Genomic DNA, 23732 nt, shown 5'->3' on the forward strand with positions numbered 1-23732 from the left:
ACCACAACACTAAGTCAGGCCTCTGCCTGGTACAAACTATTTCCTGGGGAACAACAAGCTTTCCTCCTAAATCTACTTGCATTTCCCAATCACAAGCACCTTCTAGGCGGCCACACCCTTGCCTCCTCACTAACTTATCCCTTCTGTATTTCTCTCCCTCACGGACAAACTGAATTACTAAACTCCTGTCCTTAAAACCTTCTGAATTCACCTGTCTTCGTTTCCCTTCGATGCCTGCAGCTAAACATTTCAACACCTGGTTATGTCGCCATGTATATCGGCCTTGTGATAATCTAACTTTACAGCCTGACAAAATATGCTTTAAGATGAATATTAATTGTGAATTTACAAAACTACATCCACTTACAGCTACTGAAGGTTCATGTGGAATAACTGTAGAATAATTCAGGATGCCTCTATACATGGGAGACATTTTGTTTGTAAATCTTTGGACTTTGGACTGGATAACAAAGAGAGACACTTATTTCCCACTTATGAGTTGTGTGCTGATTGTATATGGGCCATTGTATATAGTTTATTCAACCTAAACCCCCCAGGCTTGTTTTTTTGCACCATGGTTATTGTTACTGTCAAAATAAATGAGTGCAATTTGTTCAATAAAATTAAAATTGAATAAAAATAAAACAAAATTAATGAGTGACGTGCAATTTGTTCAATAAAATCAAACAAAAAATAAATAACTAATATTAATACTACTACCACTACAAATAATAATGATAATCCTTTTTTGTTTTTACAAGTTTTCCTTGTAGGCTTCTCCAAGAAACCTCTTTCTGAAATTTATTTTAACCCAAACCATTTTTTTTTTTTCATAACCTTAACTAATGGATGCCTTTCTGGCAGAAAGCCCTCAAGGACACAGCCACGGACCTTAAACTGTAGAATAATGATAAATAACAGCAGCAGATTTTATGCTTTATGTCATGCATTTATCCAGAATTATGCAAATTTCTAGACATTTTTTTGTCCCATCAGCTGCTTGTATTTTGAAATTCAAAACCGGAAACACACCCCCTCACGCAGCCGGCAGAGTGTCGTCAGCGGTGAGCCGTCTGTCCCTCCGTCTGTCCGTGTGTCTGTGTGGAGATGAGCGCACACCGGTGCCGGTTGCAGGCGTGCAGACAGCGGCGGGAGGGACGCGGACTGAACCGTTCATCAGCATTGTGTCATGATTAAAAATAATCCTCAGACTGTGTGACTGACTCTTTAAACCGTGAAGATGCTGACAGACATGATCGTGGAGCAAGAATTTGAGATCAACGAGGAGGAACCGTGGTACGACAAGCAAGACCTTGAGCATGGTACAGTTTCCTCTCAGTCTTTGTCTCTGAACCACATTCATCTTTTTACATTAGTCACACTCAGATAACACAAATATAGATATTAAAGCTGTTTTATATGTGAACCACACTACTATAGCACTATTAAACCCTGCAGGTGCACAGGATGTTACATTTGTGGGTATTTCTATGTGATTTTCTGACCCTATAATATTTAATATTTCAATTTAGGGTGTTTTGTGTAGTCTATAAGCTGTGTTAGTGGAAATGAGGCACCTTGACAGGCTGCAGGAAAAGACAGGAGTCAGCAGGACACTCAGATATGCGGCAAAGTGAAAAAAACAAAAAGTCTGTCTAAAATGAAGACTTCATTCACCCCCTTCATGCTTTCACACTGAAGCGTGTGGTCTGTCGGGTCAGTTAATACATAATAAGAAACCCAGCAGTCCTTCATTTTTAAGATCTTGAATATCCAGCTCAGGACAGGGGCTAACCCTTGTGGCACATATTTTAAAAAGTGGGTTACTGGACTCCGGCCAACCCACAACAAAACCTCACAAAGCTGCTTGTTCAGCAAAGTCCTCATATCTCCTTCAGTGAGACGAAACTATGAGCACCCGAAGCACTGATGGTTCCTCACTCCGTCTCTCCTGCAGACCTGCAGCTGGCTGCCGAGCTGGGGAAGAGTCTCCTGGAGCGAAACAGGGAGCTGGAGCAAGGGCTGCAGCAGATGTACTCCACCAACCAGGAGCAACTGCAGGAGATCGAGGTAAAGAGATGTCTGTCTCCATGTCTTACCTTTATCTAGGAAGCAGAGTATACTGTGAATAAGATGGGGAAGTGGTCATGAAGCACTGATTTAATCTCCTCTGCTGTATTTAACTGTAACATCACAGGTTTATTTTGGTTTAGAGAGACCAAAGCAAAAGCTCAGGTTCTCCCAGACTTCAGGTCCAGTTTTAATTTCATTGAGTAAGGTCCGTCTTGGCATTAAATCCCTCCCTACACGTCTCTGCTGACACTCAGAGTTAATCTCTTAAGACTGGATACTTGTGACATCACAGGTCTGATTTCAGATCATGACCTGTGCTGCAATTCATTATCTGTCTCTTTAATTACCGCCAGGCTTTACGGGAATGAAAGGCATCTATTAATAAAGCCATAAAAAAATCTTTAAAAGTAGAATCAACCCGTTAAACTATAGCAAACTGGACACACATTAACGTTTATTCATTGACGTTTTGACAGTTTATGTGTCCGTGTAGTTAGATGTTTAACTTGTGCTGACAGCAGGTCTGTTGTCTCTGTCAAGTTGATGTTCAGTGTTTTTTCTGTCTGTTGATTTTCAGCAGGCAGATTAGATGACGAAAGGTTCAAAGTGTCCTCGCAGGCCGATAAGATAACCTGTTCTTAAGGAAACTGTCACTTAAAGGAGCCAGTGGTTTAGAGACGTTCAGGTGTGAATGGGAAACACAAACGTCAGAGTTTCTTGTTACATTTCTTTAAGGCTGCGCTTTTTAAAGTTGAAAGTCTTTACTAATGTACATTGTATAATTTGTTGAGAATTAAATGACGTAACAATGGTCAATGGAAACCAAAATCATCAACCCACTGAGGCCTGTATGCACTCCCAACAACATCTGGGCATACTCATGATGGTGTTAAGGGGGATCTCCTCCCAGACTTAGATCAGAGCATCAGGGACAGTCTGTACTTGGTGGTATCTGATGCACCGTTACATAACGTCCCATAGGTGCTCCCTTGGATTTAGGTCAGGGGAACGAGAGGGCCAGTCAATGGCATCAATGCCTTCATCATCCAGGAACTGCCTACAAACTCTGGACACATGAGGCCGGGCATTGTCCCGCACCAGGAGGAACCCAGGGCCCGCTGCACCAGGAGGAACCCAGGGCCCGTTGCACCAGGAGGAACCCAGGGCCCGCTGCACCAGGAGGAACCCAGGGCCCGTTGCACCAGGAGGAACTCAGGGCCCACTGCACCAGGAGGAACCCAAGGCCCACTGCACCAGGAGGAACCCAAGGCCCACTGCACCAGGAGGAACCCAGGGCCCACTGCACCAGGAGGAACCCATGGCCCACTGCACCAGGAGGAACCCAGGGCCCACTGCACCAGGAGGAACCCATGGCCCACTGCACCAGGAGGAACCCAGGGTCCTCTGCACCAGGAGGAACCCATGGTCCACTGCACCAGGAGGAACCCATGGCCCACTGCACATGGAGGAACCCAGGGCCCACTGCACCAGGAGGAACCCATGGCCCACTGCACCAGGAGGAACCCAGGGTCCACTGCACCAGGAGGAACCCAGGGTCCACTGCACCAGCGAAAGGTCTGACAATCACGCCAAGGATTTCATCCCGGTACCTAACAGCAGTCACGGTACCGCTGGCTGTGACATGGAGGTCTGTGCAACCCTCCAAGGATATGCCTCCCCAGACCATCACTGACCCACCGCCAAACCGGTCACGCTGGATGATGTTACAGACAGCATAACATTCACCACGGCGTCTCCAGACTCTTTCACGCCTGTCACATGTGCTCGGTGTAAAGCTGCTCTCATCTGTGAAGAGAACGGGGCGCCAATGGCGGACCTGCCAATTCTGGTGTTCCCTGGTGAATGCCAATCGAGCTGCACGGTGCTGGGCTGTGAGCATAGGTCCCACTAGAGGACGTCAGGCTGGGCTGTGAGCATAGGTCCCACTAGAGGACGTCAGGCCCTCATGCCACCCTCATGGAGACTGTTTCTGACAGTGTGGTCAGAAACATGCACACCAGTAGCCTGCTGGAGGTCATTTTGTAAGGCTCTGGCAGAGCTCCTCCTGTTCCTCCTCACACAAAGGAGCAGATACCGGTCCTGCTGCTGGGTTGATGTTCTTCTACAGCCCTGTCCAGCTCTCCTCGTGTAACAGCTGGTGTCCTGGTATCTCCTCCTTGTTCTTGAGACAGCAAACCATCTTGTGACTGCACATATGCATGTGCCATCCTGGTTGAGCTGGACTACATGTGCAGCCTGATTGGGCTGCAGGTACCGCCTTATGCTAGCAGGGGGGCACAGGGCTACACTGGAGATGCTGGTCTACCACTGCCTCGAGCAGTAGTTTTGTTTGTGTTATTGTGTAACTTTGGCATTTCAGAGGGTTAGTTCGCATTCACCAAAGTCGCGCAATAACACAAACTGACTAACTGATTGATGCAGCAGTGGACCAGCAGCTCCTGTGTTTGGTGAGCCAAAATGACTGTGAGAAAATGAGTCTTGTGGCTTTGACGAAAACATAGATGGGGAACTGAAGCTGTTAATGGCTTCCCAGTCAGAACAGGCTGTCTGACACAAAGTTAGGTCTCAATAGAAACAGAGCGTCCACTTAAACTCATGTCCTCACTCCCGTCCCTCTGTCGTCTCTCCTCCAGTACCTAACGAAGCAGGTGGACCTCCTCCGGCAGGTCAATGACCAGCATGCTAAAGTGTACGAGCAGCTGGACCTGTCGGCTCGAGAACTGGAGCACAGCAACCACAAACTAGTTCTGGACAACAGGATGGCCCAGCAGAAGGTCCAGGGGTGAGACAGGAGTTGTATCTGTTCTAGAAAAGCAGTAAGAAACATATTTTCAAGTCTTTGAGACTAAAATGTCCCTCATGAGTTACCTAACGGAGCTGTGTTTTCTCTGTTCAGGCTGACAGAGACGGTGGAGCTGCTGCAGACGCAGGTGGAGGAGCTGCAACATCAGGTGGAGGAGATGAAGCTGAGTCCCTCTCCCCCTCCAAAGCCTCCGCACAGAGAGAAGTGGCCACCCCGCAGCACTCAGAGTGTGTCCTGCCTGAAAGAGCTGCAAAACACACTCAGGTGAGGATATTCCAATACTGTGTCGGTGCTCAGTCGATTACAGACTGCTGCTTTCCTCCATTTTATAACATCATAGATTTCATATTTTGGGGTTGGTCAGACCAAACAAGGAACTTGAAGACGACACAGTGGGCTCATAACTTTTGATGGACACTTTTCACTATTTTTTTTTTTTTAATGTTTTATATATTTAACTTAATTAAGAATTTAAATTAATTGAAAAGAAAAAAAAATAAGAGTTTACTACTGATCAGTTGCTAGGCAAGTGTAAATTGAAAAAAATTGGCTTTTGTAAGCGAAAACTAGCAATTTAAAGGAATTCTGGGGAGAAATACACCAATTCTCTTTTTGGATGAGAGTTAGATACGATACAGTACGATACAATGCGATGCAATGCAATACGTTACCATACGATATAATTTATTGTCCCTGTAGGGAAATTTGTCTTCGACTTAGGAGCGGCACAAGTATTGCTGCCTTACAATAAAAGTCCAGAGGAAATGAAAAGCATACACCATAAAAAAAAAAAAAACATGTAAAGATACAAAGATGGATACTCCTCTCATATCTTCACCCTGAAGCTACGAAGCTACGTCCACATAACTGATAATTACATAACTGCTGTTAGCAGTCTCATAAACATGCTTAATGTTTAATTATTCACCTCAACGTGTGTCTTGGTGTATTTTGATGGGATGAGAGCTGAGAGGACTCAACCCAAAAAAACTTTTGTCATTAACTTATTCCTTAACCTGGTGGGGAAAAAGCTCTTAGATGCCTTGTCACTGATCCAGAAGCTCTTTGTAAGCTTCAAGAAGGAAAGCAGCAAATCCTCCACTGAGTCCTCCTGGCTTTAGCTCTGCTCTGTCTGTGCTAATCCTACGTACTGGCAGTCGGCCATGTCTCCCTCACAGTGAGTCTTACTCTGAATGTCTCAAGCTGTGGTCACTTCCTCTTGGCCTGGACTGTGCTGATGTCACAGGCTCATTCACTGCCTCAGTTTAGTCCACAGACTGTGTAAAGTAATGGACGTAGCAACTGTGACGTCACTCGTTTGTTGGTGGTCTCCTGTTGTGAAGCCCCGAGTTTGGCATTTTGGTTGTCGCCATCTTGGATTATCTTGGAGCCAGAATTGACCGTATTTGGACTAGACTAGTCGATCTGACTTAGGGTGCTTTCACACCTGCCCTGTTCGGTTTGGTTTGGTTTGGTTCAGTCAAACTCAAGTTCGTTTGTCCCCTAAGTGCAGTTCGTTTGGGCAGGTGTGAACACAGCAAAACAACCACACGGAGACCTTCTTGAAGAGGTGGTCTCGGTCCAGTTACAACTGAACTCTGGTGCAGTTCGTTTGTGGTGAGAACGTGTTCCAACCTGGATCTGGACCAACTGCAGTCACATGACACATTGTTTGGGTTAAACATGAGCATGTTACAGTCCTGGAGGATTATTAATGTGCACCTCCTCCTGTACTGCCTTAATATGCACATTCGGCAAGACTGACCATTACATAACCAGAAGTTGTACATAGTATTATAACACTGGCCTTCTTATCAGCTAAGCTGGTCCTCTTAATGAATTGGAAAGAAAGTAAATGGAATAGTTTTAGTGCGGAGAGCTGGTGTAAGGACTTTATGGACTTGCTATCAGTGGAACAAGCTGCTCTAATTCTCCAAGTCGATGATAGGCCTGATGAACTTAATGGACTTTTGAGCTTTATAAGATCCTGTCTTGAGGAAGTTGGATTATATTCTGTATTATTGAATCTTTGCTGTTACATGATATGCCCCCTCTGTTTTTTGATCACCGTCTATCTAAACGGGTGAATTACATAAAATTTCACCCACTGTACAGTTTTCATGAATGTTCAAATTAGCTACAGAGACCAAACCATTTTTTCCCCAGGCTGTAAACATGTTCATTGCTGCTGTAAAGTTGGGCGTTTAAACATTGGGGTCTATGGGGAGTGAGTGGCGTCTGGAACCAGCCTCAAGTGGCCGTTCAAAGAACTGCAGTTTTTGGCACTTCGGCCTTGGCTTCAGTTTTTAGCCCCGGAGGTTGCCGTGTAATCCTGTCAGGACTGCTCCCTCAAAACATCCAGGTCAGATGGACGGAAATCTCAGTGATAAACACTACAGAGAAACATAAGACAGGTGTGAACTGTGGTGCATGAGGTTGGAAGAAAAGAGGTCAAAGTCTGAGCCGGAGGAACTGGACATGTCTCGATATCTCTGTAGGCTGAAATTGTTTCTTCAGCTGATTTCTAATCTACTCTGTTCTGCTGAGAAGTACTTAATTTCTTGCTTAGTGTTTTTTTCTTGGCCTTATCTACTGTTATTTTATCTGTTTTCAGCTGTGTATTGGTTTGGTTTATCCTATCAAAAATACTGTATACACCGAGCATACATGGGAAAATGTACACAGTTTAAAACAGATATCCAAGATAAATAAAGTAGAGTATAGGGTATGTATAAAAAATGATTTTGATTGATTTTAACTATTTTATTTTATTTATTTTTTTAAATGCTGGGACCAGAAGCTCTATAGCTCACTCTGTACATTGGGTCACAAGAATGTCTCCACCCTTTGGCAGCCACAGTTTTTGCCCTAGGAGGCTGAAATTTGGCATGGAGGTTAAGTGTTTGTGTGTGTGTGAATCTTTGGGTTTGTGTGACCAGTGGTGTCGTGGAAGCTATACACAGTTATACGGGTTGTACCCACCTCTTTAGCTGGCTGTTAACATTATACCCCCTATCAGGGGGGGGGGGGGGGGGGGGATCGATACAACATAGTATCGCGATTTTTTTGTGTGGCAATAATGAATCATCACACAGTGCCAAATATCCATTTTTTTATTATATAAATCAGGAGTGTCAAACATACGGCCCGGGGGCCAGAACCAGCCCGCCAACAGGCCCAAACCGGCCCACTAGATGACTTTGCACACCTAATGTTGATGCTCATGTGAAGGCTGAGAGGTTTCAGGAGCAACCCCTGAACTAAAAACAGTTTGACACCCCAGATGTAAATTATTATTACATTATTATTACAAATACAAATTAAACTTTAGGTAGCCTACTAAAATAATATAATCAATTGTTTTTTTTGTGCACTAGAGTGAAAACATGATCACAGACCAGAAGACACTTGCATGCAAAAAGACCATTAATAGGAACTGGCTGAAACATGACCCTCCATGTCCGAGACAGTGGAAAGACATTGTAGAGGAACTGTACTATTAAAAATTATGTTATGTTGACATCATGGGGACAGAATTTACAGTTGAAAAAAGGTAATAAATCTCAATATATTTTATCGCAGTACTCAGCATATCACAATAATATCGTATCGTGGATCCTCTGGAGATTCCCACCCCTACCACTTATCAGCTGAAAACCCATTGTAACTGAGAGTAAGCCCACTTCCTCCTCGGTAACCTGCCCATCTACCTAGTAGTACACCCACCTCATCAACTACTGCTGCACCACTGGGCGTGGCATGTGCGTACATGGTTGCAACCATTGAGCCTTAGGCCTTGTTTACACGGATACCGATACAAATAAAAACGGATTTTTATTTATCCCGTACAAAAAAATTCCGGGTTTACACGGTCAGTTGTGAAAACGATATCCCTGTTTACACAAAAACGCAAAAAAACGGCAGAATTTTGCTGCAATTAGCATGCCAGGGCAGTAGGTGGCGATACGTTGATACATATATTTTTAAAAACTTTCACTTTGGAAGCCATTTTTGAAAATCTCCGTTTTCGTGGAGAAAAATGCCGGTTACGTGTAAATGATAGGTGCAAACGCAAAGATAAATACCCGTTTTCAGAAATATACGGAAGCGTATAAACAGGCACTTGGCACTACTTTAAATCCCCAACGCCGTGTGCCAGACATTTAACAAGACTGGAACAATTCTGCCTATTTTAAATGTCACACAAAGTCAGCTCAGATACTGTGGCTCATGACCTTTGGTAGATGTCATCATCATCTCTCCACGGTGCACTTCCTGTCACCTTTCACTTTGTTTTGGCAGACAAGCAAAAGATAAAATGCTCACAGTCAGTTATGAAAGAGAAGATAAGTTATCAGCCTGCATGGTAATTATAAAGGCTATATAGGAACAGTTGACACAGCTACATACACTCAAGGTCCATTTGCTCACCTGTTCTGGAGGTTTTGTCTGTCACATGGTCTTTAGTAGCAGTAGAAACCGTTTTTTGAGTAACTGGGGATGTATGAAAAATTAATGAAAATGTAGTAGAAGTCCTGAAAAGCTTTGGGAATTACTCTGGAAATGTATGAAACAACTGTCATTTAGTTTTGATACGTACATTTGTGTTTTTGTACACCCACTGTTATGATGGGAAGAAAAATTAATTTAAAGTCATAGTTCAACATTTTCAGAAATATAACATGAGTAAACAAACACAGCTTGTCCTATTTACACTTAATAAATTAGAAAACAGGATATAACGTGATGATTTATGGGTTTTAAAGCTGGTAGGTGGTTACCATGGGACAGAGGCAGGCTAGCTGTTTCCACGTGTTTCCAGTCTTTATGCTAAGCTAAGCTAGTTGTCTGCTAGCTCGAGCTTTATGTTTACTGTACAGAAATGAGAGCGATATCAATCTCCCAATCTATCCGTCAAAAAAAAAGGAGAATAAATGTATTCCTCAAAATGTTGAACTACTCCTTTAATGGACTGACAGTCTGCATGACAACAGATTCTAACAACATTCATTGAATAATAAGAAAAATCCAATTCAGGAAACGCATCATTAAATGCACAGAGTTCTAACTGTCTGTGTTTCTGTGTAGATATGACTGCGACGAACCCTCAGATGGCCTCCAGTCCTCCGACATGTCGTGGCACGAAGAGGAGCAGGCGTCGCTTCGACAATCCCTCCGCAACCTCCAGACTCAGTTCGCCAATGAGCGTGCTCGGAGGGAGCAGTCAGAGCGAGAGGCCGAGCTGCTCGCCAGAGAAAATGCAGCGCTGGAGCAGCAGCTGGCAGGGATGGAGGGCTGTCAGGTATGTCTGACCGATACATCTCTCACCTGTCAGTTTGTTTGCACAGAACACATTTACAGAGAACAAGTTTAGTGAAACCAAACCCTGTTCTTTTTTCCTAAACCTAACCACGTGTTTTTGTTGTTCAAGGGGAAAAAAAGTCACTTTGTGGTGTTGTACCGACATAGTGCGTTTATTTTGAAAGAGACTGTATGTAAATGTTAAATTTCCTGTGAAAACAGAAGGGTATTTTGAAAGAAGACGATACACGTAACAGGCAGAACTTGACACGGTGTCGCAGAACGTCAACAACCAACACACCCAGGGTACCATGCACATTGTATGTGGACATGGAAAAGCCTCAGGGATTCACTCTTGGTCTTTCTGAAACATTTCAGTGATGCTCTCAGTTTGTGTTTGTCCTCTCTGACATCCTCCTTTTCTCTGTCTGCTTCAGGTCCGAGTGGCAGAGCTGGAGCGCGAGGCGGAGGAGCTTCGTCAGCTCTGGAAATCAGATTCCTCCCAGAGATCCACCAGACCGGACGTCATCCACAGCCTGCTGCGCAACTCCATGTTCCTCAACGCGGAGGAGGAGAATGATGGCGCTGCAGAGAAAAGCCCCTGGGTCCTGAAGCGCTGGGACAGCGAGCGGCTGATGAAGGCGACACATATGCCTGACTCTCCCGACAGGATCTATGACCACGAGTGCTCCTGCGTGCGTCGGGCTGAGGTGGTGAAGTATCGTGGGATCTCGCTGCTAAATGAGGTCGACGCCCAGTACAGTGCCTTGCAGGTGAAGTACGACGAGCTGCTGCGGCGCTGCCACCTGGTGCAGCAGGAGGAGGAGCAGGATGGGCAGACCCACAGGTCGGTCCAGACTGCATCTCTCGCCGCCACTTGTCCTACTCTCACAGACATGGGGGACTTTACAGACGACTTTCACCAGCCGGAGTATAAGGAACTTTTTAGGGAAATCTTCTCACGCATTCAGAAAACCAAAGAGGACCTGATTGAGAACAGAGGGCGACTTTCAGCTGGTGAAACGCTGCCTATTTTGCATCAATAGCTCGCAAAAAAGAAAGAAAAAGATGCTGCAAGATGTATTATTGTCTTCCAGTTAAAGAGCGACTCTTTGGAAAGACTCTTACAGCAGCACTTGAAGTTAACTCTACACTTTACTGTATGTTATCCGCCCAGAAATGGTGATCGCCTTGCGAAGGTGTTAAGAGACGAGAGTGATACAGGAACCAGAAGGCCAAACACCACCAGCTCATGTCTCAGATGAGGCTCATTTTGCACAGAAACACCAGTGCCTAACGCTGCCGTCTCTACTGTGCAATCACTCTACCTCACTTTGCACAAACCAACTCCTGAGGAAATCATTTCTGGGTCTTCCTTTATCGGTAACACTTTATTTTATGGGTCCTATAGTTTCCTAGAAAGATGTAAGTTTCACAGAAAGTTTCCTGGAAAATATGTAAAGATGTAATTTAGTGCTAATAACAGAAAAAATGGTAGTTCAGCTCACAGGGTGTGGACTGTGGTTATGAGCCTGCCATTGGCCGCCTGTTTCAGATGGAATTCTCCCCTTCCACTATCTGCGTGCTACAGTTTCCGAAGTCCCTGACGCTACGTGAAACTAGTCCCGCCAAACCTGAGACACAAGACATGAAACAACCTCTGAGCTAAAAACAGCAGCGCTCGCCTCCCCACCCTGCAAATGTTCTACCGAAACAAGTTCCCTCCCAGGTGTAACCAAAAGACTTTTAGGTTACCCCTAACCCTAAAGTCTTGAAGTCAGTGCACAGTGGGTCAGCTAAACCATCGGTTCCCAACTGGTCAAGCCTCAGGATTCAGATTTCTCCTTAGTCATTAGTTCAAGGTCCGCACGGTTTAATACATTCAGCGTCATACTTGCATTTGGCCATGTTGTTTTGGCTAGTCTTCTGTCTCTGTTAAGCTTTCAGTTATTCACCCACTCTACAGCAGGAATGGCACTTCAAAATAAAAGCTCTGTGCCGGAAATTCACTGGACTTCACAACAAACTTCACATATTGGTGAGTCACTTGCGGTCCATTCAGAATGGACCTGCAACCCACCAGGTAGGAACCACTGAGCTAAACAATCAGAAGTTATATACAGTTATACGACAATTCAATGTTCGTATATGGAAGACCAAGTTTCCAAGTAATTTTCTTTCTCAAAAGAAATCAAACTGCTTTCCGCTTCAGACCAAAGATTAACGATGAGGCGGACACTTGAAACTACCTGCAATGCCCCAGTTTGCTAGGTTCTGAAAACCTGCCAGTTTACACCAACGTGACTTGACGAGACGGTGTATCGTCTCCAATAGCAACTTCTCTCTGAACTTGCTTTGTAACGTCAAGCTTTTCTGGCTTATTTTGCAGCTGAATATAATTTTTATCTTCTTAAAGTATGAATGAGAGTAGTGATAGTGAACATCCCAACCCTCACCTATGGTCATGAGCTCTGGGTGGTGACCGAAAGAATGAGATTGTGGATACAAGCAGCCGAAATGAGTTTCCTCCGTGGGGTGTCTGGGCTCAGAGATAGGGTAAGGAGCTTGGACATCTGGAGGGAGCTCGGAGTAGAGCTGCTGCTCCTGTGCGTCGAAAGAGGTCAGTTGAGGTGGTTCGGGCATCTGATCAGGATGCCTCCTGGGTGCCTCCTGTTGGAGGTGTTCTGGGTACGTCCCACTGGTAGGAGGCCCTGGGGCAGACCCAGAACATGCTGCGTACATACCTCATCTGGCCTGGGAATGCCTTGGGGTCCCCCAGGAGGGGCTGGAAAGCGTTGCTGGGGAGAGGGATGTCTGGGGCGCTTTGCTCAGCCTGCTGCCCCTGTGACCCTGCCCCATATAAGTGGATGAAAATGGATAGATGGATATCTACATAGGGAGAGGGTCCTTGTCCACGGAGTTCGTCATGTTGATTCTTCAGTAGCCCAGAATGGACAAACCAAACACTGGCTCTAGTTCTGCAATCTCGTGGCTAGATGCTACTAAATCCTACACACTTTAAAAAATGTCTTACATGATGAATTGATTATCTAAATAGTTGCTGAATTATTTTGTGTTGATCAGCTAATCAACTAATCAACCAGTTATTTCAGCTTTAACCAGGACTGTGACCTAAAAGCTCTTCGAGTCAAAACTGTCAGTTAGTCCCAAATTACAAACTAAACTGTTCTTTTCAGGAAACTTGCGAGATTATTATCACAAAATTACGGATCCATAAAATAGAATGTCATGTGTAATGTATGCTGTATCTGCTCTTTGATTTGTTTACTGAGCTCCGATGATCCAGTGTGAACTTTTTTTAATTTATTTTTCCTTTGCAACTATTTGCAGCCGGTGATAGTTATGCCTGCGCCTATAAGAGCGACTGATCTAAGTTGTTACATTGGTGAAGGAGTTTATATTATTGGTGATTCAAGGTGCTCAAACATATTTAGGACCTTTTGTAATCGTGACATTTCTTTCTAAAAAAAAATGATACTTGATTATTGTGCGATAGGTTAGATGACTGTGAGTGAATGTTATATTAAAGGGAAGTTCTGAGGTTTACCAAAAGACTAACTCTATGTACTTGATGATGTAACGGCCTCCTGGTATATATATCATATATCATAAAGTCATGTTTGATTAGAAGCTTTTCTCAGCAGAACTTCTGTTGCTTTTGCTGCCTGACGTCCACGTGAACTCGTTAAGCTTAAGACTGTGCGCACAGTTTGTAGATGTCTGTGAAATCACGTTGAGATGCACTTTAGAAATTGCACATTATCAAAGCTCTTCTGACACTTTACGTATGTAGTTATTATCAAGTGTCCTGAATAATCTGCAGTATGTATGTATGTACGATGTGTTTCTACCTGTTTCATGATTGGACCTTGGGGCTTAATGTCTGAGCCATAAAACATGAAGCAAGCCAAGACAGCGGGGTTGTGTCTTTTTTTCTGATGAGTCAGTTCATTTAAAGATATAATTAAACTTTATTCATAGAGGCGGTGTCACTTGGGCATCATAAATCACTTAATCTGATGTAATAAAACTGCTTTGACACCAGACATCCATACACACTGCTGCACTTCAAACACAATCAACAAAAATAAAAATGACCAAAGCAATAGACCTTTTTGTTAAAGATCAAGATCGTTTTTGTTAAACCAGAAACAGCCCCGAAATCGCCATTGCCAAACCCACCAGACTCCATTTAAATTAACAGTAATTTTATCATCATAAAATACGCTTCATTCAAAGTCAACAGACACAAAATAAAAATAACAAAAGCCATCTTGGTTTGTCTTTCCACTGTTGCAGCAATCACCAACTCTGGTTCGGTTTAAATTAACCCTTAATTCACTCAGTTAGGTGTGAAAGCAAACTGTTTCTATACACATCAAAATGACTGTTTTTTAAAATGGAGTCTGGTGGATTTACTCTGTATGGATCCTTTTAGTACTGTCTTCAGACACTTCTATTAACAGCCTGAGCCTGACAGTGGCAAAAATAAGCACTTCGACAATGGGCATACCCTGAATGGTTTAATTGCAGCCTGTTTTGCAGCTGCCAGTCATAGCACTCAATTAAAGTCAATTAAATACAAAACATGAAAATAAATAGGGTCCAGGTTGAAAAAAATACCAAAGTTAACCTTTAAGTATCAATAAATGAATAAATAAATGCACAAGTAAAAACGGGAATAAATATATTTGATATTGATATGAATAATTAAAATAAATATTTATAATTATTTTTTAATAATTATTAAATATTCAATAATTAACAATCAAGAAAACATATTTATATAAAATACATAAATAAAACTTGATAAACAAGACATTAAATAAATACATTAAATAAAATTTTTAAAAAAAACACCTATAATTATGTAATTTCAAATGTTTTTCCTGTAGTTATATATTAAATTTCCATATTTATTGATTACTGTATTTTTAAGACATTTATTGATAATGCAATTTTTCATCAATTAAAAGTACCTGTTTATTTAAATAACATAGATAACTGAACATAAACTGTAGCTGTTTTTCATGAGATGTGTTCATTACTTAGATTTAAATCAAACATCAAAAGAGCGTCTCTCTTTATGCATAAAATTTTAGTTGTAAATCAAAAGAAATCATACAAACTAAAAATGTCACCTCACTAACCCAGGGTCTGACATCCTGTAACATAACACCACTAATAAGATATAATGACAAAAGAACGAATCAGACAAGTTGACATTACGTTTATTGATCAAAGTAACAAACCAATGAAAAAAAAAAAAATACAGTCATGTCATTATTTGATGATGTAACACTAAATTTTTACTCTCGAAGGTTTAAATGAGAATCAAAGTATTACTGTTCCTGTAATTCTGAATATGAATGAATGGGAGTTTGTCTTGTGAGGCACTTTCGATGGAGGCTCATAATAGCAGCACATGGCGATACACCAGCGTATCCATAGCAACAACTCCCACATAACCTCCCCAGATGGCGGGCCGGTGTTTGTACCACACCACGATCCGTTCGGTCCACACATACGTTCCACTTTGTTCATACAAATGGATTCAACAGACAGGTTTATGATCAAAATGTGATGAAATTCATATTCAAAATTGCATCTTTATTGGCCGCCATCAAAATTAGTCTCTTTCATTAAAGGAAAACCATTTGAAATCTGTACATTCGACCATAAACAAACTTCAACAGCATCCACTTTGTGTCTCATTTTGTATTTCAGTGCACGTTCGACTGAGTACGACAGACGTGAGGGAAGCCACATCTGATGTGGCAGTTATATCAGGACCATGATTGCCAAAAAATATCAAGTGATTTAATTTGTACAACATGAGCACAACAACATCAGGGACTTTTTTGTTTTTGCATTACTGTTATTTTTATTTTCCCTTTTGTTTTAGAGTTTGTTGACTCGTGACCTTGGCAACATTTCTTCACACGTTTTAATTAAGCAGCTGCATCATTCGGCCTTAAAGCGCAACCCTTTCACTCGTGTGTGGAGGGTGGAATAAATACTCTACTCAGCTGATATTCTTTAAAGGGATAGCTCAGATTTTTTTGAAGTGCTTTGTCCATAGGCAGTGTATTACCTGCAGTAGATGTCTCCAGTTTGGAGAAGCAGGAAGGAGTCTGACATGGGAGGTAATGAATGTTGTGCTGTTTACAGGGGCAACAGCACAACCTATTATAGCCATCAGTTTAAGTGTACGCTATATTTAATATATTTTCACCACTTTACCTTGCCATCAAACAGCTCTTTCTGACAGGGAACTGAAGCTTTTGTACCTGTTTACGCTCTCGTCAAAGCCGCCAGACTCCATTGACAAAAACAGTAATTTTACCTCGGAGAACACACGAGCTGCTGGTGTGCTGGTGTGCCGCTGCCTCCATCCATGTTTGTTTGCTTGTGTTAATATGTGACTTTGGTGAATCTGAACAAACCCGTTTAAAACACCAAAGTCGCACAATAACAGGAACAAAATACGTGATGGAGGCAGCGGTTGACCAGCAGCTCCTGTGTTCTGTGACGTAAAATTACTGTTTTTGTAAATGGAGTCTGGTGTCCTTGAAAAGCCGGAGTCCGTTCAGGATTTCGTGGGCTGTTTGTGGGATTGCCGCGGCCTGAAATGCCTGATTTCACAGCAACTTTTCAAGAAAATTGTGACGTGTGTTGCGATGTTGTCACAGACTCAGAGCTTATTATTAAGAGCACTTGGTGTTTACCACTAAATCTCCTCGAAGAAATGGCCCGCTGATTGGCTTACCCTGACATTCTTACCCAAAACAATCCCACTCCTCTTGCCTAAACCTAACCAACCCCACCAACGAAGGCAACGATCACTAGCTAAATCATAGTGAGCACAGGGCGGGTCATTCATTCACTAGCCTAGGATTCGCAAATGTGCTTCAACGATTGCTAAAGGACCGTCTAGCACAAGCTAACACAGCAGCTGCAGCGGCTAACACCCGAGACCAAGCCGTCAAGCATTCCGGACAATCTCAGCAGTACATTGCTCAACTGTGTCAGCACTCCTGTCTGCTTCTCCAAACTGGGGGGGGCGTGACGACCGACATCTACTGTAGGTAATACACTGATTATAAATAAGTACCCATCTGTCCCTTTAAAGCTCACCCCTCTTACTTGTGTTTTGAAGGTGGAATAAATATTGTATATAGTTGATATTGTTTGACCAGGTCAGATCAAAGAAAACGTGTTGGTGCATGAAAAATAAATCAGGCTGCTTCTTCATGTTTTCTGAAGGACTGAATCAATGTTCGCTCTGTTGGTGATATAATAAAGTAAAAATGTGTTTCCTCTGGCAAAATGTACAAATCAGGAGTAGAATGAGAGCACTTAGAGCCACGTCTCCTTCCAACAGTAAACACCTTCCTCATCTGGTAAAAGTTAAAGTTCCAAAATAATCAAACATGAGGTCCAAAAAATCCAAAAACCTACTTATAAACCGTATATATATTGAGCTATTTCTTCATTTGCTTATATTCATGTTTTCCCGCTCAGACTCTCCAGCTGTTAGTGAGTACGCTCCGCGCTGCAGCAGAGTCAGAAATGCTCCAGTTGAAACAGGAAAAGCTTCGTGTTCCGAGCTGAGGCGGACATTTTTTTTCTGTCCTCCAATCACCGGCCCTCAGAGCTGGGCGAGCTGTGATTGTGATTGGCTCTTGTCTCTCTGGCCGCCCTCCCACTGGACACCCGAGAGAGGATTTGATTGGCTGACGGTGACCGCAGGGGGGGTGGCAGACTCTCAGCGTCAGGACTGTATCGTTCCCTTGAGGTACCACATCCCTGCGTGGCTGCTGCAGCACTCCTGGAACGACAGATTAAAGGTTACATCAGTGATTTATTATTAAAAAACAAAAAAGAAAAGCTCCTTAAAGACAGAGTCTGTCCTGTCACTCAGCTCACATTGAGCAGCCGGTCGACGTCCGCCTTCGGAACGTCTCCAAACTCCTGTGCCAGTTTGGCTTGTATCATCGGCCTCCTGACGCGGTAGTTCTTGTTGAACAGGTCATAGAGCAGCCGACGTTGCTGCAGGAGGAAAAACACGGAATTAATTTAAAGGAATAGTTCGACATTTTGAGCATAGGCTTATTTGCTTTCCAACCGAGAGTTAGACAAAGGATCGACACATCTAAAGCCCTTTTTAAATAGGAGTTGTGCAAATTTGCAGGAAAGTCCCATCAGTCTTCTCTCAGCATTGGCAGTATAAAAACAAAATCGGGGAGGGCAGCAAAATGCCGCCTGCCTACTTTTGTTCATACAGAATGCGCCTTTTTCGGGGGGCAATGGGTGGCGTGAGCAAGTAACAAAACGTGTAGCTCAGCGTGTGGCGTAAACAGTGACATGGGAGGGAAGCCGCGGCTGGTCAGTCACTGTTTCCTTTATGTCGGGGAATTTAACACAAAGTCTCATGGAGACATTTGCAGCTAAAACACACTTAATACCACAATAAGTCAACCAGAAGAAACAAGCGAGAGAAGAAACACTTTTGCCGAGCAGCTTTGCCTCTTCAGCTATGGCTGTGGCCGACAAACAGAACTGTGGCCTACTTTGTTGCAGTCATGTCACCATCCAAATTACACACAGTTCAACACGATGCATGTGGTTTCTGAAATTCATGTGAAATTCTGGTGATAGCTGAAAGCTTCCATTTGTGGTTTGTGGTGCGGGTTTAGCTGCAAAAGTCTGCATGTAGAGTCAAGACAGGAAGGATGTTGTGACATCACTGTAAACCTGGGCAAAAAGTGTTTACCTTGTCGAATTCGTCTCCAGTCTCCCACAGACCAAACACCTTCTGTTCGTCGGGGGCTGCTGTGCTCTGAGCAGGAAACTAAAGTCAGAGGGAGACAGCCGCGTTAGAAAGGCAACTGACAAGAGAGTTACCAGATCAAATCCAAATCTTGCTATGCTAAGACCCTGATCAAACACGCTGTTTTGCCAACGTGGGGCGGCTTTCTGTGGTGGTTTTCAGTGAGAGTGGAGCGTTCTGCTTGTTGCTTTTGCAAATCGGAGCACCTCGCATTTCTGCAGGAGCCCCCTGAACAACTCATGTTGAAATACTACAACAACTCAGAGCACAAAAGGCGCCCAAAGTCATTGCCCTTTTTTCACATTGTCCAATCAGATGAATTGTGAGGCAGCCTTTCTGTGAAGAAGAACAAGTGCGTGAAGCTAACATCTGCTTACTTTCAACATCACCCTCGGCAAGCTGCAAGACATATCTGAACAAACTGTTGCCTCAACTACTTTGTAACACTCTACCAACCACAACGAGGCCTGACAATACACAGCCGATCGTCAAACTGTCCCAGACTCGTCCTAAAACAAGCCCTGAACCAACAATCACACAGGCGAAGCTCCTGGACCAGCTAATAGTACTACCTGCGATTTCTGATGTACCCACACAGATCTCTGTTCCCTGTGACCAACAAACTATTTGGGAGCAGTCTCACGCCTTCAATCAGAGCCAGAGCAAGTGCCTTTGCCTGTCCATTTTTTATGCAGATTGCCAAAAGTGCTCTGTCTGATCAGGGCAGGCTTCATAGAAAAAAAAAAGGTGTGCTGGGCCCAATCCTGGAGCAAAACACCATCATTACAGACTCTCAGCTGTCAGACACGAAGAGAGAAGAGATCGTGTTCGGACTGGTGGAAGTGTGTTAATAACAAACATAATAAAGCATGCATGCTCATCCTTTGATTCAAGTGTCCACGTTGCCATGTCATGCAACAGTTAACAAATCACAGCATTGCTCTCCTTTCTCTCAGATGCTCATGCTTTGTCTGTTAATTTGGTCTGCTGACAGAACGTCAAAAACAAGAGGAGGCCGAGCACTGCTGTGACCAGAAGCACCAACGCTGAGAAGGATTAACGTCCAGACACAACACACTGACTCAGAACTGATCTATGAACTGTCAGACGTCTCAACAATAATGTTCACTGTGACACAGAAGGTGTATCCTCTGATTCTAGATCTGCCTGCGTTTGCAAACATCACACCAGCTTAGTCTCTCGCTGAGCAGTAATGAGCTTTGAGGCTAATAATCTGTTGCATAACAAAGATGGCGTCCGGCCAGTCCCTCCCCCTACGGCGGTTACAATCCTCTAATGTCGAGGATACAGATTGGATAAGACCTGAGCCAGGACAGGGCTGGTCCTGGTCCTGGCAGGAGACCTGGCTGCTTAATGAAACAAGAGGACGTGGCACAGGCCTCGCCACTCCCCGCCCTACGAGCAAACGCCACACCAAGTAAAACACAGCTACAAAAACAGCGATAACAGTCCTCATCCAGCTATTTTGAGCTTACAAACAGCAGCCAGGGCGTACAGGGAAACACACTGCAAACACATGGAGGTGTCAGGTGGCTGCTGGAACCTGAGAACCAGGTTTGCATTGCTTCAGTGCACCGACCGACGACAAAGCGCTCCTGAGCAAAACGACCGTTAATGCCGTTATTCTGTTGGGGAAAACTGATAGCTGCATTCAAGCTGAGAAAAAAACATTTTAGTACCCAGAGGCAGCTTTGACGGACAGAAAGAGAGCGGCAGCAGCTCTTGGTGCAGCATTGTGCCAACTGGAGCCTCAATTTAAGATTGTTTTAGTGTCAATCAAACAACAAATCATTCATAATAATTGTTTTGTCTATGCCTAACAAGTCTCTCAAAGCCCACGCTGTTGTTTTTAAGTATCCTGTTTTGTCTGAGCAACCATCCCAGACCCATAATGTTCCTGTATACTGTGATATAAGAGAAAGAAAATCATTTGAGAGGCTGGAACCTGTGAATTTCTGGCGTTTTTGCCGATTCATCTTACTGATAAGTCTTATAAATTGCGCTGTGTATCCATCTGCGTTCTTCTCTGGGATTTTCAACATTAAAATGCACACTGGGGGGGTGTTTTTAGCTACGGCAACCTCCAGGGCTGAAAAATGAAGCCGATGCAGATCTTTAAACGGCCTCTCACGGCTGGCTCAAGAAGCAAGTCAATCCCCACAGACCCTCATGTTAAAATGCCCAACTTTACAGAAGAAATAAACCCGTTTACAGCCTGGTACAAAAACTGTGGCTCTATGGCTAACGTCCTACATTATGACAACTGTACAAGAGATTCATTTTTATATCAAAGGCAGGCCACTTTGAGAGACAGACTGTTTGCCGATAGCACCTTCAGCTTCTCAGTCAGATCCACCCCTCGCTCTTCCACAGCACCACCTTCTCGCCCCAAATATGGTCACTTCTGACTCCAGAAAAAACAAGACGGTGACAGTGTTAATGCTGAACTTGAGGCTTCAAAAGGAGAGTCCACAAACACCGTAGCTGCGTCCATTATTTTATATTCATTCATTCATTTTCCGTAACTGCTTATCCTGTTGGGGGCCACAGGGGGGCTGGAGCCTATCCCAGCTGACACTGGGTGAGAGGCGGGCTACACCCTGGACAGGTCACCAGACTATCACAGGGCTGACACATAGAGACAGACAACCATTCACACTCACATTCACACCTACGGACAATTTAGAGTCACCAGTTAACCTGCATGTGTTTGGACTGTGGGAGGAACCCTCAACAGGATAAGTGGTTACGGAAAATGAATGAACGAATGAATAATACTACCACTAATAACAACAGTAAATAAATAAATAATGGGCCTGCCCTTAAATGAGTAAGTGTCGAGATGGAAGAAAATGTTGCTGCCATTCAGAGTAGTAAATCCCTGCCTCAAAGCAATAGTAATAGTTGTGCGATTTTTTGCCGCCTGACACAGGATCTCTGGGTTTATATTTCCTCATCTTCTCACTGACACCTCTTCCAACATGCTCTCATCAGTGCAGCAGCTCCCTGCAGTGTTTTGCCCGGTGATTGTCAGTCTACTCTGCATGCGGCCTCACAGTAACAAGAGTGCTCACACAAATGAGATCTCAAACACACAGATTCAAAGAAGGAAAACAGAAGCATCCAGTGTGAAGTAATTGGAGATATACATCCGACTCCTTGTAAATCCTCATCTCAATCCCCCCTGAATACTCACAGGCACCATTATCTGTTTGCACTGGCAGAGCAGTATGGCGTCCTGCAGCATGTGGTCCGAGATGGAGGGGAAGACGCTCTGTCCCACTGGCATAGAGGCCAGGTGAAGGCCGAACAGCCTCTTAAACTCGTTCAGCGTCAGTACAAAATGCTTCCTGAAAGTCTTTGTCACAAACTCCTGCAGCTCCTGGGACACCGTGTTGGCGGGACTCCCTCCGTTACCGTTAGTGTGATCGAAGCCAGGGGAGATGGCACTGGGGTAACCATTGACAGAACCGTTGGGTATAGAGGACGACGTGTCCATGGGTTCGTCTTCCCTGTCGCTGACCGGTTCCTGTTTGACACGGATGCTGCTCCCTGCCCGCCTGGTGTCCAGGTCCTTCTGTAGGGACGAGCGGCTGTCGTGAGCGTGTTCCTGAGCCATCTTCAGACGCTGCTCGCCACTGATGTGGACAGACTCTGGAAAACAACACAGACATCAGCTGAATGTTTAATGTTAATGCGTTAACGGGTGGCTGTTACAGAAGAAACTCACCAGGCTGAGGGGAGTTCTTTGGCATGAAGTCTTCTTTTGAGAAGTTAAAGACTTTTTCCAACCTTTAAAATAAGAGTACAAATTAAAACAGTCCACAAACCCTCCAAGAACATTTAATATCACTTCCATGATTGACAGGAACACCCTGGTGCATTCCTGAGTGAAGCACATTCCTCCTGCTTCTTTGAGTGTAACCTACTTGCTCTGGATGCCGAGCCACAGCATGTGTTGCCTGTGGGCAACATCTGGGTGTTTCTTAATGAAGTCTACATCAGTAGGCAGCAGGAACTCCCAGCCCCGGTTGACTCGGGGAGCAGCCACATGCTCCAGGAACTCCTTCACATCCTCTGGAGGAAGCTGACGGGAGACAGGAGGAAGAGCTTGTTAGTTGTGTTTACCTGGACGAAGGGAACAACCGTAGCCTCAGGGTGACAAGAAGCAAGTTGGAGCGAGTGTTCAAAGACACTCCAGTGAAGCTCTCAGCATCTAAACAACCATGAAAGACTGAGGTGGCACTGAGCATCTGAGAGGTCTAGGAGTTTTTATTTATGTTGAACTCACACAAAAACGGTGTCATCATGTCATGGATAATGTAAAGCCCCATTTCCACCGAGCGGTACGGTTTTCCACTGTGAAAAGTTGTGGATGGTACCAATGGAACCGTTCTGTACTGTCCCCATTTTTGGTCCCCCCTCTGTTGGGGTACCTAGCACATACAGACCCTTTCCAAAAAATTAGAATATCATGGAAAAGTTGTTTCATTTCCATAATTCCATTCAAAAAGTTAAACTTTCATAGATTATAGATTCAGGGCCCACAATTTAAACGATTTCAAGTATTTATTTGTTTATTTTTACATAATTTGGGCTTCCAGCTCATAAAACCCACGAAAACAGGAATTCAAAAAATTAGAATACTGTGAAGAAATC

General features: G+C 43.9%; 2 protein-coding genes across 3 annotated transcripts in view; one reads left to right on the forward strand and one right to left on the reverse strand.

Annotated features, from left to right (window-relative positions):
- The first annotated feature begins 1105 nt into the window (after positions 1 to 1105).
- Positions 1106 to 14130, forward strand: LOC126400283 (cerebellar degeneration-related protein 2-like). Of its 2 annotated transcripts, none has more exons than XM_050060843.1 (6): positions 1106 to 1322; positions 1958 to 2070; positions 4728 to 4876; positions 4991 to 5161; positions 9986 to 10199; positions 10636 to 14130. In XM_050060843.1, exons 1-6 carry the CDS (start codon positions 1241 to 1243, stop codon positions 11242 to 11244), a joined length of 1338 nt encoding a protein of 445 aa, XP_049916800.1. In that variant the 5' UTR covers positions 1106 to 1240; the 3' UTR covers positions 11245 to 14130. The 2 variants fall into 2 exon arrangements, with proteins under 2 accessions (XP_049916800.1, XP_049916801.1); XM_050060844.1 differs by having other exon boundaries at positions 1185 to 1322; positions 1899 to 2070.
- Positions 14131 to 15433: 1303 nt separating this feature from the next.
- polr3e (polymerase (RNA) III (DNA directed) polypeptide E) overlaps positions 15434 to 23732 on the reverse strand; it is a 19203-nt gene continuing 10904 nt past the window's right edge. Inside the window, exons 16-21 of the mRNA XM_050060105.1 lie at positions 23003 to 23160; positions 22804 to 22865; positions 22270 to 22727; positions 18996 to 19073; positions 18149 to 18271; positions 15434 to 18050 (exon numbers count right to left, since the gene is read on the reverse strand). Coding sequence (XP_049916062.1) covers positions 17994 to 18050; positions 18149 to 18271; positions 18996 to 19073; positions 22270 to 22727; positions 22804 to 22865; positions 23003 to 23160 — 936 coding nt within the window. The 3' untranslated portion in view covers positions 15434 to 17993. The remainder of the gene's footprint in view (positions 18051 to 18148; positions 18272 to 18995; positions 19074 to 22269; positions 22728 to 22803; positions 22866 to 23002; positions 23161 to 23732) is intronic.

This window comes from Epinephelus moara, chromosome 13 (genome assembly GCF_006386435.1).
Source record: "Epinephelus moara isolate mb chromosome 13, YSFRI_EMoa_1.0, whole genome shotgun sequence".
NCBI lineage: Eukaryota > Metazoa > Chordata > Actinopteri > Perciformes > Serranidae > Epinephelus > Epinephelus moara.

Excerpts from the sequence above, each read along its gene's own strand:
- LOC126400283 (XM_050060843.1), top strand. The coding sequence starts at position 1,241 with ATGCTGACAGACATGATCGTGGAGCAAGAATTTGAGATCAACGAGGAG. Across the intron at positions 4,877-4,990 it reads GCCCAGCAGAAGGTCCAGGG|GCTGACAGAGACGGTGGAGC; the intron begins GTGAGACAGGAG and ends TTCTCTGTTCAG. Across the intron at positions 5,162-9,985 it reads GAGCTGCAAAACACACTCAG|ATATGACTGCGACGAACCCT; the intron begins GTGAGGATATTC and ends GTTTCTGTGTAG.